The 16812-nt window shown below is 55.9% G+C and overlaps 1 protein-coding gene across 2 annotated transcripts; it reads left to right on the forward strand.

Moving 5' to 3' along the window:
• Window positions 1-29: 29 nt before the first annotated feature.
• LY6E (lymphocyte antigen 6 family member E) lies at window positions 30-4084 on the forward strand. Of its 2 annotated transcripts, none has more exons than XM_060127579.1 (4): window positions 30-176; window positions 2515-2620; window positions 3000-3119; window positions 3197-4084. In XM_060127579.1, the coding sequence occupies exons 2-4, from the start codon at window positions 2569-2571 to the stop codon at window positions 3415-3417; spliced, it is 393 nt and encodes a 130-aa protein (XP_059983562.1). In that variant the 5' UTR covers window positions 30-176; window positions 2515-2568; the 3' UTR covers window positions 3418-4084. The 2 variants fall into 2 exon arrangements, with proteins under 2 accessions (XP_059983562.1, XP_059983561.1); XM_060127578.1 differs by having other exon boundaries at window positions 34-176; window positions 2510-2620.
• The last annotated feature ends 12728 nt before the right edge of the window (window positions 4085-16812 follow it).

Below are 16812 nucleotides of genomic sequence, written 5' to 3' on the forward strand. Positions count from 1 at the left end.
GGGCCCTGCGCAGGGGTGAGGGGCTGGTGGGCGGGGCCTGGGCGCCAAGTCCCGCCTCCCGCACGCCCACTGCGCTCGCGCGTTGCCTGGCCGCCGGGAAGAGCGGGCTGCCACGGGCTCGGGCTCGGGGGCAGACTTGACTGCGCGGCCGGGCCGGGGACCTGCGTCCGCCGTCGGTGAGTGAGGGCCTGGGCCGGGCGGGCGGGGGCGCGGGGACGGGGCCCTGCCCAGCGAGGAGGGGGAGCGGGCGAGCGGGGCGCCAGGGAGGCGGGAGAGGCCTGCGGGAGGCTGGGGGTCGGGGTTGCGAGCGGCCCCGGCCCCTGGGCGCCTCGCCTCCACTCCCAGCCCCCCAGCCTCCCGGCCCTCTCCAGTATTTCCAAAGGACGAGGGCGGGAGCGGGCGGAGACTGCAGCCGGGCGCCTTCCCGGGCTGGGTAGCCAAGGGCTGCGCAGGCGCCGGGGCCCCATCGCCCAACTCTAGGGCCCATTCCCTGACCCCTCACATGGGGACTGGGGAAGGGCCAGCCTTCCTGACTTGAAGGGGCTGGGATCTTGGCGCGCTGGCAGGAAGGAGAGAGTTAAATGCCCTGGTGGGTCACCATGGGGACGGGAGCCTGCCTTGGGAAGAGGTGAAAGCACCTTGTTTGGCATAGATTACGCAAGGATATGAGGTGCCTAGGAGCCCAGCCCCCTGCGCTGGGCCACCAGGCCCCTTCCATCCCTGGGGTCCAGGACGTGCTCCTACCTCTCTTGCTGGCCCAGCGTCACTGAATGCCAGGCTCTCCCGGACATCAGCCCCGTGAGCCTGGGGGAAGAGTGCACAGTCAGGGTCCCGAATGGCCCTGCCCGCAAACCCACGGGTTCCCTTCCGCCTGGCCCTACTAATGTGGACACGTTAGTATCCAGTGCCGACTCAGCCCAGCAGGGCGCACTTGTTGGGGTGCCTGGCAGCAGGGTGGGGATGCTGACTGTGACCGCGGAGGTGAGCCCCAGAGCTTCCTTCAGGACAGCTCAGGGCTCCTCCCGCCGGAACTTCACTTTGTGGAGGAGGAAACCGAGGCTCCTTCCTCCCTAACTGCCGGGACCCTGGAAGAGGCCCCCACTGGGCTCGGCGCTGTTCTTGGACGTTTGCAGCTCCTGCTGCCAACCCCAAGACATCAGCCCCTGCCCAGACCTGAAGCCCATTCTCAGGGTTTCTGCCAGCCCCTCCCAAAATCTGTTCTCTCCCTGGCTTTCTCCTTCCTCCCGGTGCCTGGGGACTAGCCCTTCCCCCGCCCGCCCACGGCTGTCCCCAGCAGAAGGTACCAGACTGCTCCTCCCACACTGTGCCTCCTGCAAAGCAGAGAACCAGAACCCCAGCTGGTCGCTTCAAAGTGCTTTCTCCATCCACTGCCGAGGACCTATGCCCAAGGGAGGCTCCTGGTGCAGGACAGCCCCCAGGGACTCACAGCCACCTGCCAGAGCCTGTGCCTGTTCCCGCTGGGGTGACTGGTGGCACACTGCTGGGGCTCCCTGAGCCTCCCCCAGCCATGAAGGTGGGGGGGAGTAGCAGATACGTATGGGGTCATCGTCTTCAGCGTTAAATAACACAGAATGGGAGAGCCCCTCGCCCCTCCCCCAGCACAGAAGCTGCCCAGGTGGATACTCAGCTAGATATGCCTCATGCCCCATGTGAGGCACAGAGCTGGCCCCTGGAAAGTTCTGGACGCAGGTCATATAATATTACTGGTCGCCATCCCCCCCCCCAGGGCCCTTGGACTCGAGAAATTGCTAAGAGGCCAGACGAGAATTCCAGGCAAGGCTTTACTGGGGCTCGAGCTGCAGCACAAGGAAGCGAAAACAGCAGCTCCCGAGAGGGGCTACTTGAGTCCTTAAATGGGGTGACAACGGGGCGGATCTGTGGGTCAGGCAGGAGGCACAGCTTAGGTGGCCTGTCCCCTCCTTCGGGGTACCGGGCAGGAATGATGTGCAGTACCATGCTTTTGCTCCCAGCACCTCAAAAATGTAGTTTGTGGCTTCTTGTACCCTGTTGCCCCGCGGTGCGTGGGCGCAGTTATTTTTAGTCACTTATAGTTTCTTTGTATCTTGTTGCTCTAGGGGACGTTTGTCCAGGTGCAAGCACTCTAATAGAGGATCCCAGGTCCCAGCCTATCTCATCCACACCCCCCCGGGCCGTGGGCAGGGGCCACTCCCTTGACCTCCCTTTCTGGGTGATTCTGAGAACCTTAATGAGTTCCTTCCCCCCAGGCAGCAAGTGCTACAGACTTGGGGAAGGGCCTCAGCTGGGAGTCTGCACTGAGTGAGGGGCAGGTTGGGAGTGGAGCAGAAAGACCGTCTGTGCTCTGGCCCTGCTGCTGGGAGCTGGCAGCTCCCCCATCTACGAAGTGGGGACACCAGGCTGCCCCCAGGGCCAGTGTCCCTGACCCCATTGGGAAGAGCAAGCCGCTGCCCTGCCCCAGGGCCCTGCGCGAGGGGCGTGAGCCCCGCCCTCCAGCGAGCTGTCTCTTTAGCGCAGGGCTGACTTCTTTGGCTTCGTGAGACCCCAGCCGGGACGCCAGTCCCCTCCAGAATGAAGGTCTTCCTGCCGGTGCTGCTGGCTGCCCTCCTGGGTGTGGAGCAAGGTGAGGTGCCCCGGGGCCCCAGGCCTCTGAGCGGGCTGTGTCCTCCTCCTGGACTCCCTCTCCCCTTTCTCTCCTGAGTGGTGCCCATGTCACCTACTCTGTGCCACCTAACAGGCTCCTCTCCCACGGCGACGCGGTCCCTCCTACCCCCGCCCCCACTGGCAGCCTCAGCCCTGCCTGGACACTTGGGGCATCACTGGGGCTCCTCCAGAGCCAGGGTCTGGTGTCATTGTCTCCTGGGTCTCCAGCCCGGGCCCGGGCTACCACAGTTGCCAGTCAGTGCCTACACAAGGTGGGGTGTCCTCATGCCTCTGGGTCCGGGCTGGGAGGGGACGCGGGAAGACTCCTGGGCATGAGACAGGCATCCCTCCTTCTGCAGTCCACCCCCTGGTGTGCTTCTCTTGCGTGAATGAAAACAGCAACTGGTACTGCCTGAAGCCCACCGTCTGCTCCGATACAGACAACTACTGTGTGACCATCTCTGCATCCGCTGGCATCGGTGAGCGCAGCTAGGCTTCCCCCACCCCAGCCCTGGCCTCTCAGCCCCTCCACTCACAACCTCGTTTTCCTGTGCAGGGAACGTGGTGGACTTTGGCTACACCCTGAACAAGGGCTGCTCCCCGATCTGCCCCATCCAGAGCGTCAATCTCGGCGTGGCGTCCGTGGGCACCCACTGCTGCCAGAGCTTCCTGTGCAACTTGAGTGCGGCCGACGGCGGGCTGCGGGCCAGCGCCGCTGTGCTGGGCCTCGGGCTCCTGCTCAGCCTGCTGTCGGCTCTGCTGCGATTTGGCCCCTGACCCCCGGGACCCTGTGCCCGGCCCAGACTCCCAAAGCTCAGGAAGGAAGGAAAGCCCAGCTCCTCCCAGACCCAAGAGGATCTCGAAGCCTCCTCCCCTAGACTCCTCACCCTGCAGAGCCCACCCTCTAGGCCCTGGGTCCCCACAGGCAGGCCTGCCCTCTGCACCCACACACCTGCCGGCTACCCTTACTTCCCGGTCAGCCTTCCAGGGGGAACCTGGGAACGGAGCCTGAGGGCCCCAGAGTCAGAACCACGTCCCAGGGCCATGCTGGGAGGGGCACCTGATCCCAGGCCTGCCCCTGTCGGCCCGCAGTGCGGAAGATGTGCTGTGTGGACAGGCGCTGGTTCGTGTGCCCTGCCGGGCACGGGTGAGCGTGTGGCCAGGTCTCGGCCTGTGTGGGGGAAGGATGGGAGTAAAGCCTCAGGAGCCCAGCCCCGAGCGCCAGCACAGAGCCCCTTTCCCCTGGCATCTCTGCACACCTCATTTCACTCACTTCGAGGGCAGCCTTTAGGAAGACAGGCCTTCCGCTGTCCCCAGGTCTAGGCTGCTGACCCAGGAATCTGCTCCCAGCCCGAAATCCAGCTCTCGGGCCCCCTCCCTCCACCGCCACACTGGAGCCCTCCTGCTGCTTTGGTGCCTCAAATAAACAGATGTTCCCACCCTTTCCTGCTGTAGGTGTGGCCCACAGCCTGAGACTGTCGCTTCCATCAGGGTCCTACTGAGGGGGAGGGGGCAGCAGAGATGCAGAGCCGCAGGTGTAGAGGGTCTGAGGGTCCCCTGCGATCGGGCCCCACCCTGAGGCCCACTGGGAGGCAGTGAGGAAGGGGGTCGCTGGAGACCACAGCTAGCTGCCCTCGGCCGGGCAGGGTTGGGAAGTTTATTCTCCGGACAGGACTGGACTGGACAGAGAAACTAGCAGAGGTCAGCCTGCTTCTGGGTGGAAGGCAGGACCCTACAGAGGGAGGGACGGGGTTGGGCGGGAGGGGAGGGGAGGGGACACCCCCAACCGGGGTTCCGGGACTTGGGTACGGGGTACCTGGGCCAGTCAGGCTGAGGAGGACACAAAGCATGGTGGGGAAGGGGGGCAGGAGCTCAGTAAGTGGGTGAGTGAGATGTCCATCCCAAGGGCCTATGGGAGGAGTTGGGGGGGACTCCCCTGGAGAAGGCCTGGACCCTGGCTGGAGGGCAGGGGTGCTGCTACACGCCTACTCCCCTGGCAAGCCCAGCTGTGGTCTGTGGCTAGGCCGGGAGTTCCCAGCGTCTGCACTGGGGGAGTGTCTGGGTTCTAAGCCAAGGGGATTCTTTGATTGGGCTGGTGGCCGAGGAGCAATGAACCAAGGGCTGCAGCTGGGCGCCTTGCAGAGAGATACGTTTATCCTTCAGGGCGCTGTCGTGTCTCCTGGGTGGTGGGAGGGAACACAGCAGGGCTGGGTCCAGGCTGGCCAGAAGCTCTGACGTGCCTGGGTCCAGGCTCCAAGCATCACTGTGCAGCAGGGCGGGACAGTGGTCCCTGCGAGGGCTCGGGTTGTGGCCCATATCCCGGGCCCGGGTCACAGGAGCAGGTGAGCAGCTCTGCACAGGATGGGCCCTGTGACACACATGAATGCAGCATCCTAGGCGTCATTGCCACCAAGGGGGATGCCAGCCAGCACTTGGGGTTGAGCGCCAATGCGGTGATAGAGCTCGAGGGACGGGAGGAGCGGTCTGCCCCAGGAAATCAGGACGACAAGGGGAAGGAGACCCAGGCCCAGCCAACATCTCATGGAAGGGTCCAGAAGCACATCACAGCATCTGGTTGAGACTCACGGGGTGGTAGAAATGGTGAGTGGATTGAGTGGATCAGACCAGCATGAAAAACCAAAGCAAGAAAAAGAATTCAAGGGGATGAAATCAGCATGTCCCCCAGGAATGCTGGTTACCTCTGAAGTTCAGGGACTTCCCTGGCGGTCCAGTGGTTAGGAATCTGCGCTTCCACCGCAGGGGGCATGGATTCAACCCCTAGTCTGCTGTGTGGTGAAGCCAAAAAAAACCAAAAAACGAAAATGCTGCCCACCGTTCCAGTTCCACCAGGATTAAATTGCAACCCACTGCAGTCGCCCACCAGCAGTGTGCCCTGAGGCGAATTCATGATAGGGAAAAACAGGAGGAAGCAGGCTGTGTTAAGATGTGGATCTAAGGGAGAATTTCAATGACCCCGGATTCTTGCATCTTCCCATACATAGAAAAGCACTAAAATCATTAACTTGAGATGTCTGTCTTTTGTGATATGTAGTAATCTTTTACCAAGAGGTATGCTTGACACCTGTATTTCCCAATCAAAAAATTCATATATATACTGGCTCCCCTACCTCTCTGGAGCTACTGAGAGGCTGTCTCCCAGGCTAGAGTCCTCAGTACAGTCCCTGCAAAAAACTGAAACTGTGTAAGCAGATAGGTTAGGGGGTCCCCAGAGAAAGAACCAGGAATGGCTTTCTTGACATAAGAGAAGCCATTTTGGCCTAAGCCATTTTGTGATCTAAGCCTGGCTGCAGTGCTTGCCCTTGAACAGGTCTCTGTGATCAGTGATCTTAGGGGAACAAAAGAATACAGGAACAGAGGAAAAGCAGTCCAACAATAGTGCAGTGATGCAGCAGAGTACTACTTCCTCCTCGAGGGATATACACAATATACCTTTGAGTTCTGTAAGGAACTAAGGCCCCCACCCAGGCAGTGGGTGATGTCCCTTCTGACTTCAGTCAACCCAAGCCTGGACTCTGTCAACCTTTGCCCCAATTCTATACTGAATAATCCTCTGCTCAAACCGCTTCATGAATATGCACGTACCCTTAGCTTAAAACTTCCCCAGTGTCGCTGCTGGGGAGACTCTGCTTTGGGTGAGATCCCTGGTGTTCTCCTTACTTGCTGCCCGTAATACATGCTTCCTTCTGCTCTTTGGCAAATGGTTGTGGCTTCTGGCTCCACACCTACCAAGAGGTGAGCCCAGTGTTCAGGTAACACCTGCTTTCACGTTGTGCATTTTGTTTGCTTTGTTTATTGTTGACAGTCCCCACATAGAATGCGTCCACTGTGTTGTTCACTCAAAACAAATCACAAGCAACTTTGCTAAAAGGACTGAGACCAGCAGGGTGGGGCAGTGGTGGTGATAGGGAGAGAGTGAAGGGACAAAGTAGGCGATTAAATAGTTACTCCCACTAAGGGATCATAAGTAAAGAAAGGAGTATGGGAGACCCCTGTAAGTTAATGATCACGCAAGAAAGCAGGCTTGCCTAGCAACAAAACCATGCAACAGAAGCACAAGACATGCCCCAAAACAATGGTGGAGCGAGACCCACATCCTGCCCAGTGAGGTCAGTAAGGTAATGATTCCTAGAACGTGCTCCTCTGCGCACGCTAAAGACAAAAATATAGGGAAAGGTGACGTTCTACTGAAACCTGAGATGATTTACCGCGGTTTAGTGTATGTTACCACCTTTTTGCCCATTTCCGTAGCACCATGACAGCCCTGGCTTGACCGTGTAGGGACAAGAAAACTTCCCTGCCTGACGTGGAGGAGGAGCTGATGATGGAAGTTTGACATCTACTCAAGAATGAGGAAGAAGTGGTCTTCCCCTCACTTTTTCTACATTATAAAAATGTAGCCCACCCAGCTTTCATCACGGTGCTCCCTTGCCTGCCCGCTTGCATCTCTCACAAGCGCCCTATACTGATAAACCTTTTCCTTACCTGTCACTGCCTCTTGCTGAATTCTTTCTGCACTGAAGAACCTATGCTCTATTGAGTACCAAAACGCGTTCTGTCGTTTCAGCGGGGCCAGGCCAGAGGAAGATGCACAGGTGGACTTGACCATCACAGTCGGGAGTTTGCATTTGACTCTGGGGACACTGGGAGCCAGGGGGCGGGGGGCAGTGGCAGGACAGGTATGTAACAAATGCTCTGTTCCTGCTAATGCTGACCTCAGCTTCCATCTCTGTGTACTGACTATTTTGCAGGTGATGTTGATCTGTTATACTCTTCCCACAACTACAATGAGAGATGGATGTGGTTACCGCCAGGTTTCAGAAGTGAAAACCAGGGCTCAGAGGGTTGAAGCCACTTGTCCTCCTGCGTCTATGACCCTGGGCATGCCCAGCATTTCCTCTGCTCCGGGTGGCAGGGCGAAGTCCCTTGAGGGCTGGGTTCAGAAGCAGCTGGGCCTCCTAGGGGCGGCTGCGCTTCCCTCCCTGGGTGGGGGGAGGCTGGAAGGCACAGGCTGTGCGAGAGCAGAGGGAGGCTGGGTGGGGCTGAGCGGGGGAGGAGCCCAGGGCTCTGAGTTTCCATTTCCTACAGCCTGAGGGAGGGGAGGGAGGGGAGGAGGGAGGGAGGGCTCTGAGTTTCCATTTCCTACAGCCTGAGGGAGGGGAGGGAGGGGGGAGGGGGGGGGGAGGGGAGGGAGGGGGAGGGGGGAGGGGGGAGGGAGGGGGAGGGGGAGGGGGGGAGGGGGGAACCCCCAGGAGAGGGCCGGAAGGGGAACGAAGCGGCAGAGGGGAGGGAAAGGAAAGCTTTCCTCGGGCTCTGCCCGGACTCTCGCTTCCACTGGCATCTGCCCGGGCTGCACGGAGGTGCCAGGCGCAGAACTGTCTGGCCCGGGCACACTTTGGCCGGGAGTCTGGGCTTTCTAGTCTCAGTGCGCAGGGGCCGGAGTGATGCCTGCCGTTTCTCTGTAGGCAAATTCAGCTCCGTCCGGTCCGGCCCCTGCCCCCTCGCCTGCCCCTCCCAAGCTGCTCGGTCTGCCGCCTGACCAGCTGGCCTCCGGGACGAGGGGAGTCCTGCCCAGGGTGTGCCCTCTCCCACAACACTCCTGTGGTGCCCATGGCCCGGGCCCGGGGCCCTCTCCTCCCCAGTCCTTAGCACCACCTTCATTGCCCCGCTCCTGCCCTCCTGTGACCCAGGACCCAACCTGCTGGCGGGGGCCCCTCGCAAAGGCTACCTCATGGCCCGGCCTGGGTTTGCCCTGCCGGAGCTTTCAGAGTTCCTCTGGTCCCCTGCCGGGCTCCCCTCGGTCCGGTGCCGTTGGCGGTGGGGTGGGAGGTGCGGGCACCAGACCATCCCCAGGGCTGGTGACGGAGCCACAGTACAGCTGGACCTCCCCTCTCTGAGCCCCACCCATGGGTGCTTTCTGGGACCCCTTGAATGGAAGGTTAATAACCTCAGCAGAGGGTGCATTCTGGGAGGACGGCTCCCTGGAGAAATCTGAGTGACACGATGAAGTCCTGGGAAGGCAAGCATTTAAGGTCGGAGTGGAAAGTGCAGGAGGAGGGGTGCTCTAGGTGCCCGAGACTCTGAGTTAGCCGGCGAGGCGCCGTCCCCTGGCGGCCGCGAGCGACACACGCCGACGGGAGCACCGAGGCCGCTCGAGGGGGCGTCTGCCCTCAGCCCTCAGCCCTTCCGTTTAGCCTCCGGGCCAGAGCAGGGCGAGGCTCTCCGCGGGCCCGAGGGGGTGGGCCCAGGCTGGGCGGAGCCTCCCCACCACGCCCCCAGCCCCACCCCGTGCGGAGGTCGTCTTCCTACAGGTCACGCTAAGCTTCCCAGCCTTGTCAGTCCGTCCATCCCGCCTTTGCCGAGGAAGACTGTCCTGGAACAGCCCGCCGGGCTTCATTGTAATATTGAAGGAAAGTCCACCTCTTCTAATAGCTGGCCTCCTCCTGAGGGCTAGAGGGGACGCCAGGCTGAGGGTCCCCAGCCCCCGTCCCTCCCCCAGGACCACGCCCTTTGCCCCTCCCCCAACCCTCAGCTCCTCTGCTGACAGCTCCCCTGCTGACAGCTCCCCCAGTCTGAGGACCCCCCCAGGGAACTGGGGAAGCCTATGGAGACACAGGCAGCCAGAGGATCAGTCACCTGAGTCTGGGATTAGCCAGGAGATGTCCCTGAGCTCTGCCCCCCAGACCCAGCTTTCACAAGATGCCCCGTCCACCCCTCTGTCACACACACACACACACACACACACACACACACACACACACACACTCTCTCTCTCTCTCTCTCTCTCTCTCTCTCTCTCTCTCTCTCTCTCTCTCTCTCTCTCTCCCAGGGTCAGGACTTGCGACACTGATAGCACCCCAGGCCTGGGCTGGGGGTGGGCAGGAGAGGGGCTCAGAGGGTGAGTTCCAGTGGCTCTCACCCTGCTGAACCCAGGGGCATCTGGCTCCCTCCTCACATTAATGCCTGGGGTGGGGCTGGGGGCAGGGAGGCAGCTCTTGGCCGGTTCTGCCCAGAGGAGTGAGCAGAGTCTTGCCATCCTGAGGGTGTCACAGACACCGGTTCACCCGCCACTCCGTTCCCGTTCCCCACAGCTTCTGCTGCACTGGGCCTGACACCCTCATAGCCTGGGGTCTGGAGCCGGTGTGGGTCAGACCCCGCAACCCCGGGCTCCCAGTGACCCCCGCCTTTCCTGCAGGTCCTTGTAATTTGCGTCCCTTCCCCCAGGATCACCAAGAGCGCCTGTCAGAGAAGGGGATGGAGGAGTTCCCGGCTCCAGGCCAGTCCTGACAGGACCACAGCGTCGGGCACCCCGAGGCTCTCCTTGCCGAGCCCCCTGCTGGGGAGCAGACCTCCCAGCTCCCCTCACTTGCTGGCACCCAAGCTCCCCTGGGAAGGTGGCCTCGCTCTCCCTCCAGTGGTATCTCAGATTTGTGACTCGGTTTCCTCAGTGGTCTACTTGTCCTCAGGCCCCAGCCCTCCTCCCCCCGGGGCCTGGTGAGAGCTGTGGTCCCTGTGGGAGGGACGCTGTGGTCCCCAGGAGGGTAGACAGGCCAGGGAAGGACAGGGATGACCCGGGCCACAGGAGGGCAAGCCCCCAGCCCTGCCTCCACCCATGAGGATCCTCCTGTTTACGGAAACTTAATCAATAGTCATTCTAAGGAAAGAGAATTTCAGTGGCGCCAACCTGAGAATTATAAGCCGGGAGACAGCCTTTCAGAAAACCCTGAGGACTCTTCCACCTGCTAAAGGTCAAAGCAAGGTTACATGTTTCTGAGACAAAGGGTTATACGCCAGATGGTGTATTATTGACAGTTTACACAGTCCAGATCTACATGTACAAAGCGAGTAGTGGGCCATGGTGTTACAGCAGGCAGGTGGCTAGATACGCGCAGAGGAGGCGGGGCACGGGCCAGATGGCAGGAAACCGTACAGCTTGTAGACAACGGTGGCCCTTGGACAGACAGAGAAAGGAACCTCTGGACTGATAGGAAACCACACATTTTGGGGTGACAAGTGCCCTGGAGACAGACAAAGAAAGATGAGAAGAGGCTGGAATCTCCAGAGTCCAAAAGTAACCTTTTGCTCATTATACTCTGATTACAATAAAATTAGCCTCGCAGATAGGAAATACCCATCAGGCACGGAAGCCCTGACACAACGATCAAGGCTAAATAAAGGAAAAATGCCTCCGCCTCTTGGGAAGGTGGAGCTGGGAAGAAAATCAGGGAATACGACCCCAAACCCCTCCCTCCCCAATGAATATTCCGCCCCTTCACTTCTACACCCCACATGACCAACTTGCCAAAGAAACTCGGCACAGCTACTCACGTGAGTCTGCCCGGTCCCGCAATGAGAGTGCGCTGTCGCTTCGTAAATCCTCACTTTACTTTCTTGACCTCTGTGTCTCCTCTCTGAAATCTTTCTGTGAGTGTGAGTGAGACCTGTAACTTGTATTCACCATAGAAAGTGCAAAAGGGAAGGGACTGTACAGATACAGTTACAGTTCCTGATCAACTGACTTTCCGTGACTCAGAAGGGAGCTGTCTTTGGTGGCCTCACGAGTCCTCTGAAGTCCCCCCAGCAGCACAGGCTCTCTGCTGGTGTGGAGCTGCCAGGAAATGAACTCTGCTGCTTTTTAAACTCATCACTCTGTTTGTGAGATTCCTATGTTGCTGAGTGTAGCAGTAGAGGATTCTTTTTCATTTCCATGTAGTATTCTATTGTGTGCCCATGCCAGCATTTATGTATTTATTCTGCCCTTAATGGGCGTTAAGGTTGTTGACAGGTTTGATGCTCATGAATGATACAGCTCTAAACATTTGTGGGCATTTATCTTGGTGATTTTTTTTCTCTTGAGAATGTACCTGGGAGTGGAAATGCTGGGTCACAGGGTATGTGTATGTTTAATGTCGACTGAAAAAAAAAAAAAGCACCACCTAAAAGTTGAGAATCATGTTTTATTTGGCGGCCTTTCTGAGAACTTCAAGCCTGGGAGGCAGCCTCTCAGAAGAGCTCTGAGTTTCTGCTCCGAAGAGGTCAGGGAGCAGTGAGGATATACAGAAGTTTTGCAACAAAGACCAGGTAGTCGGAGCATCAAAAGACTATGGGAGTTTTTTGTTTGTTTGTTTTGTTCTAAGGGCCGATTTTATTTATTTATTTATTTTTGGCCACACCGCACAGCATGCAGGATCTTAATTCCCTGACCAGGGATCAAACCCATGCCCCCTACAGTGGAAGCCAGACTCCTAACCACTGGGCCACCAGGGAATTCCCAAAAGATTACTGTCAATTAAAGAAAACCAGACATCTCAAGTTGAGGAACGTAGCGCTTTTCTGTGAATGGGAAGATATAAGAGCCTGGGCTCACTGAAATCATTCCTTTGACAGGCATCTCAGCTTCTCCGGCCAGTATCCCGTTCTTTTCCGTCATGAGTCCCCTCGGGTTGCACAAGTGCGGCAGCTGTGGCAGCTGAGGGCTTGGCAGAGGGCATCCCCCTCGTCTCCATCCTGCGTTCCTTCAGGGCTCACCTTCCAGGGGTGGGGGGGCCGGTGGTGGTCGATGGCTGCGACATCCTTTGGCTGCTGACGTGGCAGCAGGAGCCTTAGCAGACTGTACCAGTTTATACTGAGGCCGGTAAAGTGTCAGCTCTCCAGCTGTCCACATCCTGCACAGCTCTTGGTATTTTCAGTGCTTGTAATACTAGCCATTCTTGTTTGGATTTCTTCCTCTCCAACTGTCATATATTTTGTTTTCCTAGATCAACTGCACGATTGAGCATATGACATACTTGGTAAGTGTTCTACATGCACTTAAATACGGATTCACTTGTTTGGTATGATGTTCCATATATGTCCATTATGTTAATTTTTTGCAATCTTGTGCAAATTCACGTATGCTAAGTGACATTCTTGTTTGCTTGTTCTATTGTTAGGGAACCATTGACCGAAACTGCCCGCCTTGGCCAGGTATGATAATAACTACTTGCATGAGCTGTCACACAAAAGGAGGCCCCAATAAGGAACAGGACGCTGCCGCAGAAAACTCACCAGGAGAATTTGGGAGGGGCCGAAAGGAGGGAGGAGACGTCAGCCCGTAAAACGTCCTGCCAACCTCCCAGAAACCCTCCGACTGGAATCCATCTTAACTCAGAGATGCATGCCCCACCGGGAAGGGCCCTGAGTCAGACCAAATGTGGGCACAAGTAGGATAATTGGCCAGAGACAACCCAGAAAGTAACCCCATCACCATAAAACCCGAGACTGCGAGCCACGTGGCAGAGCAGTCCTCCTGGGGTCCCTTACTCTCCTGCTCTCTGCCTGGGCGCCCCTTCCCAATAAAGTCTCTTGCTCTGTCAGCACGTGTGTCTCCTCGGACAGTCCATTTCTGAGCATTAGACAAGAGCACGCTCTCGGGCCCTGGGAGGGGTCCCCCTTCCTGCGACACTATCAGTTACTTAAAGGATTTATGGTAAAATATTTGTGTCACTGTCAATTTGCCTCAACTTTCACTTCTGCCGTATCTTGCTTAAACATTTTGAAGCTGTTACTAGTTGTATAGAGGTAGGATTGACATATCTTTGTGTTATGTTGACTTTTTATTGAGGGGGCTATGTTCTACTTTGGTGGGAATAGGACTGAGTTGACGCCCTGCATTCAATTTGTGCTTTTCCTGGAGTTTCTTTTCTGTTCTTTCCGGAGGAGAAGGGCCGAAAAAGGACCATTCCAGGGCGCGGCGCTGGGCTTGCCACATTTGGGAGCGCCGCCTGAAGTTGGGCGCACAGCCTCCCGCCGCCCTGCCGTTGGGCTGGTGGAGGCCGCAGCACTGCTAGGGTTGCATCAGTCCTCCTGTTTGCACTATTTCTTTTTGCGACCATGGCCCCGCCTTAAGTATTTCCAATTGAGAAACAAAACCTCAGGAAACCGAATCTTAACCAGCCGCTCTCGCTTCTGTAATTACGCTTGCTGACCCCCCCCCCGCAACCGTCCAACCAATCAGACGGCGACTAGTGTCTCTGTTTAAAAGTCAACCAATCGGGGCTTCCCTGGTGGCACAGTGGTTGAGAGTCCGCTTGCCGATGCCGGGGACACGGGTTCGTGCCCCGGTCCAGGAAGATCCCACATGCCGTGGAGCGGCTGGGCCCGTGAGCCATGGCCGCTGAGCCTGCGCGTCCGGAGCCTGTGCTCCGCAGCGGGACAGGCCACAACAGTGAGAGGCCCATGTACAGCAAAAAAAAAAAAAAAAAAAAAAAAAAAAAAAGTCAACCAATCGGCGACTAGTGTCTTTGTTTAAAAGTCAACCAATCGGCGACTATGTTTGTACCGGTCTATAAAAGAGCTGTACTAAACTCCGCCAGGACCTCTTAGCATCACCGGCAACGAGTGCGCGGAGGTCCAGGTTCGAACCTGCAATAAATGACCCTTGCCGTTTGGCTTTGACTCTCGACTCTGGTGGTCTTGTGGAGGGGCCTCGCGACCTTGGGCATTTCATTATCACTATGAAATATCTTTTAGTAATATTTCTTGCCTTAAAGTACACTTTATGTGGCATCAATAGGGTGAACGAGATTTCTTTGGATTACTGTCGGCAGGATGTTTTTCCCACCCTTTTTCTTTTCAGCTATTCTGTGTCCTGATTTTTAAAGTCAGAGTTGTAACCAGTTTAGTGTTCTTTTGTATCCAGTCTAAAAAATTTTGCTTTTACTTCGGAATGTTAAGTCCATTTACTTAACATTTACTTAACATAGAACTAACATAGTTGGGTTAATGTAGTGCAGCCCTGACACTTGGTTTCTTTTTTTTTGATAAATTTATTTTATTTTATTTATTTATTTTTGGCCGCGTTGGGTCTTCATTGCTGCGCGCGGGCTTTCTCTAGTTGCGGCGAGCAGGGGCTACTCTTCGTTGAGGTGCGCGGGCTTCTCATCGCCGTGGCTTCTCTTGTGGCGGAGCACGGGCTCTAGGCACGCGGGCTTCAGTAGTTGTGGCACATGGGCTCAGTAGTTGTGGCTCGTGGGCTCCAGAGCACAGGCTCAGTAGTCGTGGTGCGCGGGCTTAGTTGCTCTGTGGCATGTGGGATCTTCCCCGCCCAGGGCTCGAACCCGTGTACCCTGCATCGGCAGGCGGATTCTTAACCACTGCACCACCAGGGAAGTCCCGGTTTCTCTTTTTCTAATGCAAGGGCCTGACCTCAGTTTTGCTTGCCAGGCATCCACTCCCAAATGACTCTCTAGATTAAACACATTGCCAGCCACAGGACTAGGTAGGAGCCAGACACGCCCACCCCCAGGCTCCTTTGTTTTAGAGCTCTTAGTTGGTTTCTATAACTCACCATCCTGGGCTCTAGTTTCTCCTCTACCCATGCTTTAAATCCCCACTCTTCTGTTTTAAAGTCACTAATAAAGAGTGAGCCCACCAAACCCTAGGTCCCCACCCTCGACCCCATAAAAACAGAACCCCAGGCCAGTGCTAGCACACTGTCCCCAAGACCTCACATTGCGCCTCCAGGTATGCCTCAGGGTCTGTGATCAGCTCGGGCACAATTCTCTGATTGGCTGACGGTGAGGTAAGAGGGTGGTTAACATGATCAATCCCGAGGTGCCTGTAGGTCTGGGGCTCACGATCATCAAGTAGCTTATTTCTTCCATTTGGTGGTGGTTTTAGCATCCATAAAACAGCTCAGGAAATGTGCATCAGACACTGTTATCTGGGTACTTCAGAGACGAGCTACAGCAGAGGATATGGGGGGAGGGTCTGTCCCAGGAAGACCCCAGAGGGTCCTGCTCAGTTACACGGACTTATCACTCCTGCTTCTCTGCCCTTCTTCCTAGAGTTCCATGTTCCCATTTGTAATCATTTCACTTTACCTTGAAGAGTTTCCTTTTTTATTTCTTGTGGTTTGAGTCTGCTGGCAATGAATTATTGCAACTTGTGTATAAATCAAACTCTTTTGTTTTCTATATCTCTGAATAATATTTTTGGTTGGCATAGAATTCAGGGTTGCCAGACTTTGTCATTCATCGCTTTCAAGGTACAGTTTCATTTTCTTCTGGCTTTTTTGTGAAAAGTCAGCTTTAGCTCTTAATTGTTGTTGCTTTGTAGATACTGTGTCTCTTTCCCCTGGCTGCTAAGGGTATTGTTTTCTGGTTTTCAGCATTTGGATTGCAGTGTCGCTAGCTGGGACGACATGCTTTGCATTTATCCTGCTTAGAGTTTTCTGTGATCCATGGATCTGCGAATCATCTTTCATGGATTTTGAACAATGTTATCTCTTCAAGTATTTATTTATTCCCTCTTTCTTCCCTGTGGTACTCCAATCTCATGTAAAGTTAGACCATTTGACTGAGTCTCACAGGCCCTTATGCTCCGAATAATTTTTTTTCTACTGTTTTTATTCTCTCTAAGCTTCCCTTGGGCTATTTTATATTGTCCTGTCTCTACCTACGTTCATATCGTCTTCTGCTCCTCATTCATCCAAACGAGTTCTTAATTTCAGATGTTTTGTCTTTTAATTCCAGAATGCGACGGTTAATCGTATGTGTTAACTCGGCTGGGCCACAGGACTCCGATATGTGGTCAAACACCATTCTGGATGTTTCTGTGAGGATGCTTTTGCATGAGCTTGCCATTTAAATTGGTGACATTTGAGTGAGGCCGACTGCTCTCCATAACCTGGGTGGGTCTCACCTAATCAGCCGAAGGCCTGAATAGAACAAAAGACTGAGCTCCTCCAAGCAAGAGGGAATTCTGCAGCAGTCTCTGGACTTTAACTGCAGCACCAGCTCTCCGGCCTTCTGGCTCTAAGGAAACAGAATTTGCCACCCTAAGATACGTCTCTCTGTCACATGCATTGTTTTCAGCTGGTTATTTTCTGAGAAAGAGCAGACATGGGAAGGGTTCTGACAACCAAGTAGGAGTTGACCTTTTGTACGAAACATTTACATTTATAAGGGAAATCTCCATTTGGGATGACCAAATCTCTAGAAACTCTCATCACTGGAGAAGGCGATGCCTTAAATCCGTGTCACAATCCTGGTCACCTGCCATAACTGACTCTCCCCACCTTCAACAACCTGTTTTGTCTTTAGCTGAGGATGGCATTTAAGGTGAGGGCTGTGGCCCCTTTGGTGAGTTACTCAGTTTTCCTGGGTCTCTCCC

This window comes from Lagenorhynchus albirostris, chromosome 17 (assembly GCF_949774975.1).
Source record: "Lagenorhynchus albirostris chromosome 17, mLagAlb1.1, whole genome shotgun sequence".
In the NCBI taxonomy this organism is placed as follows: Eukaryota; Metazoa; Chordata; class Mammalia; order Artiodactyla; family Delphinidae; genus Lagenorhynchus; species Lagenorhynchus albirostris.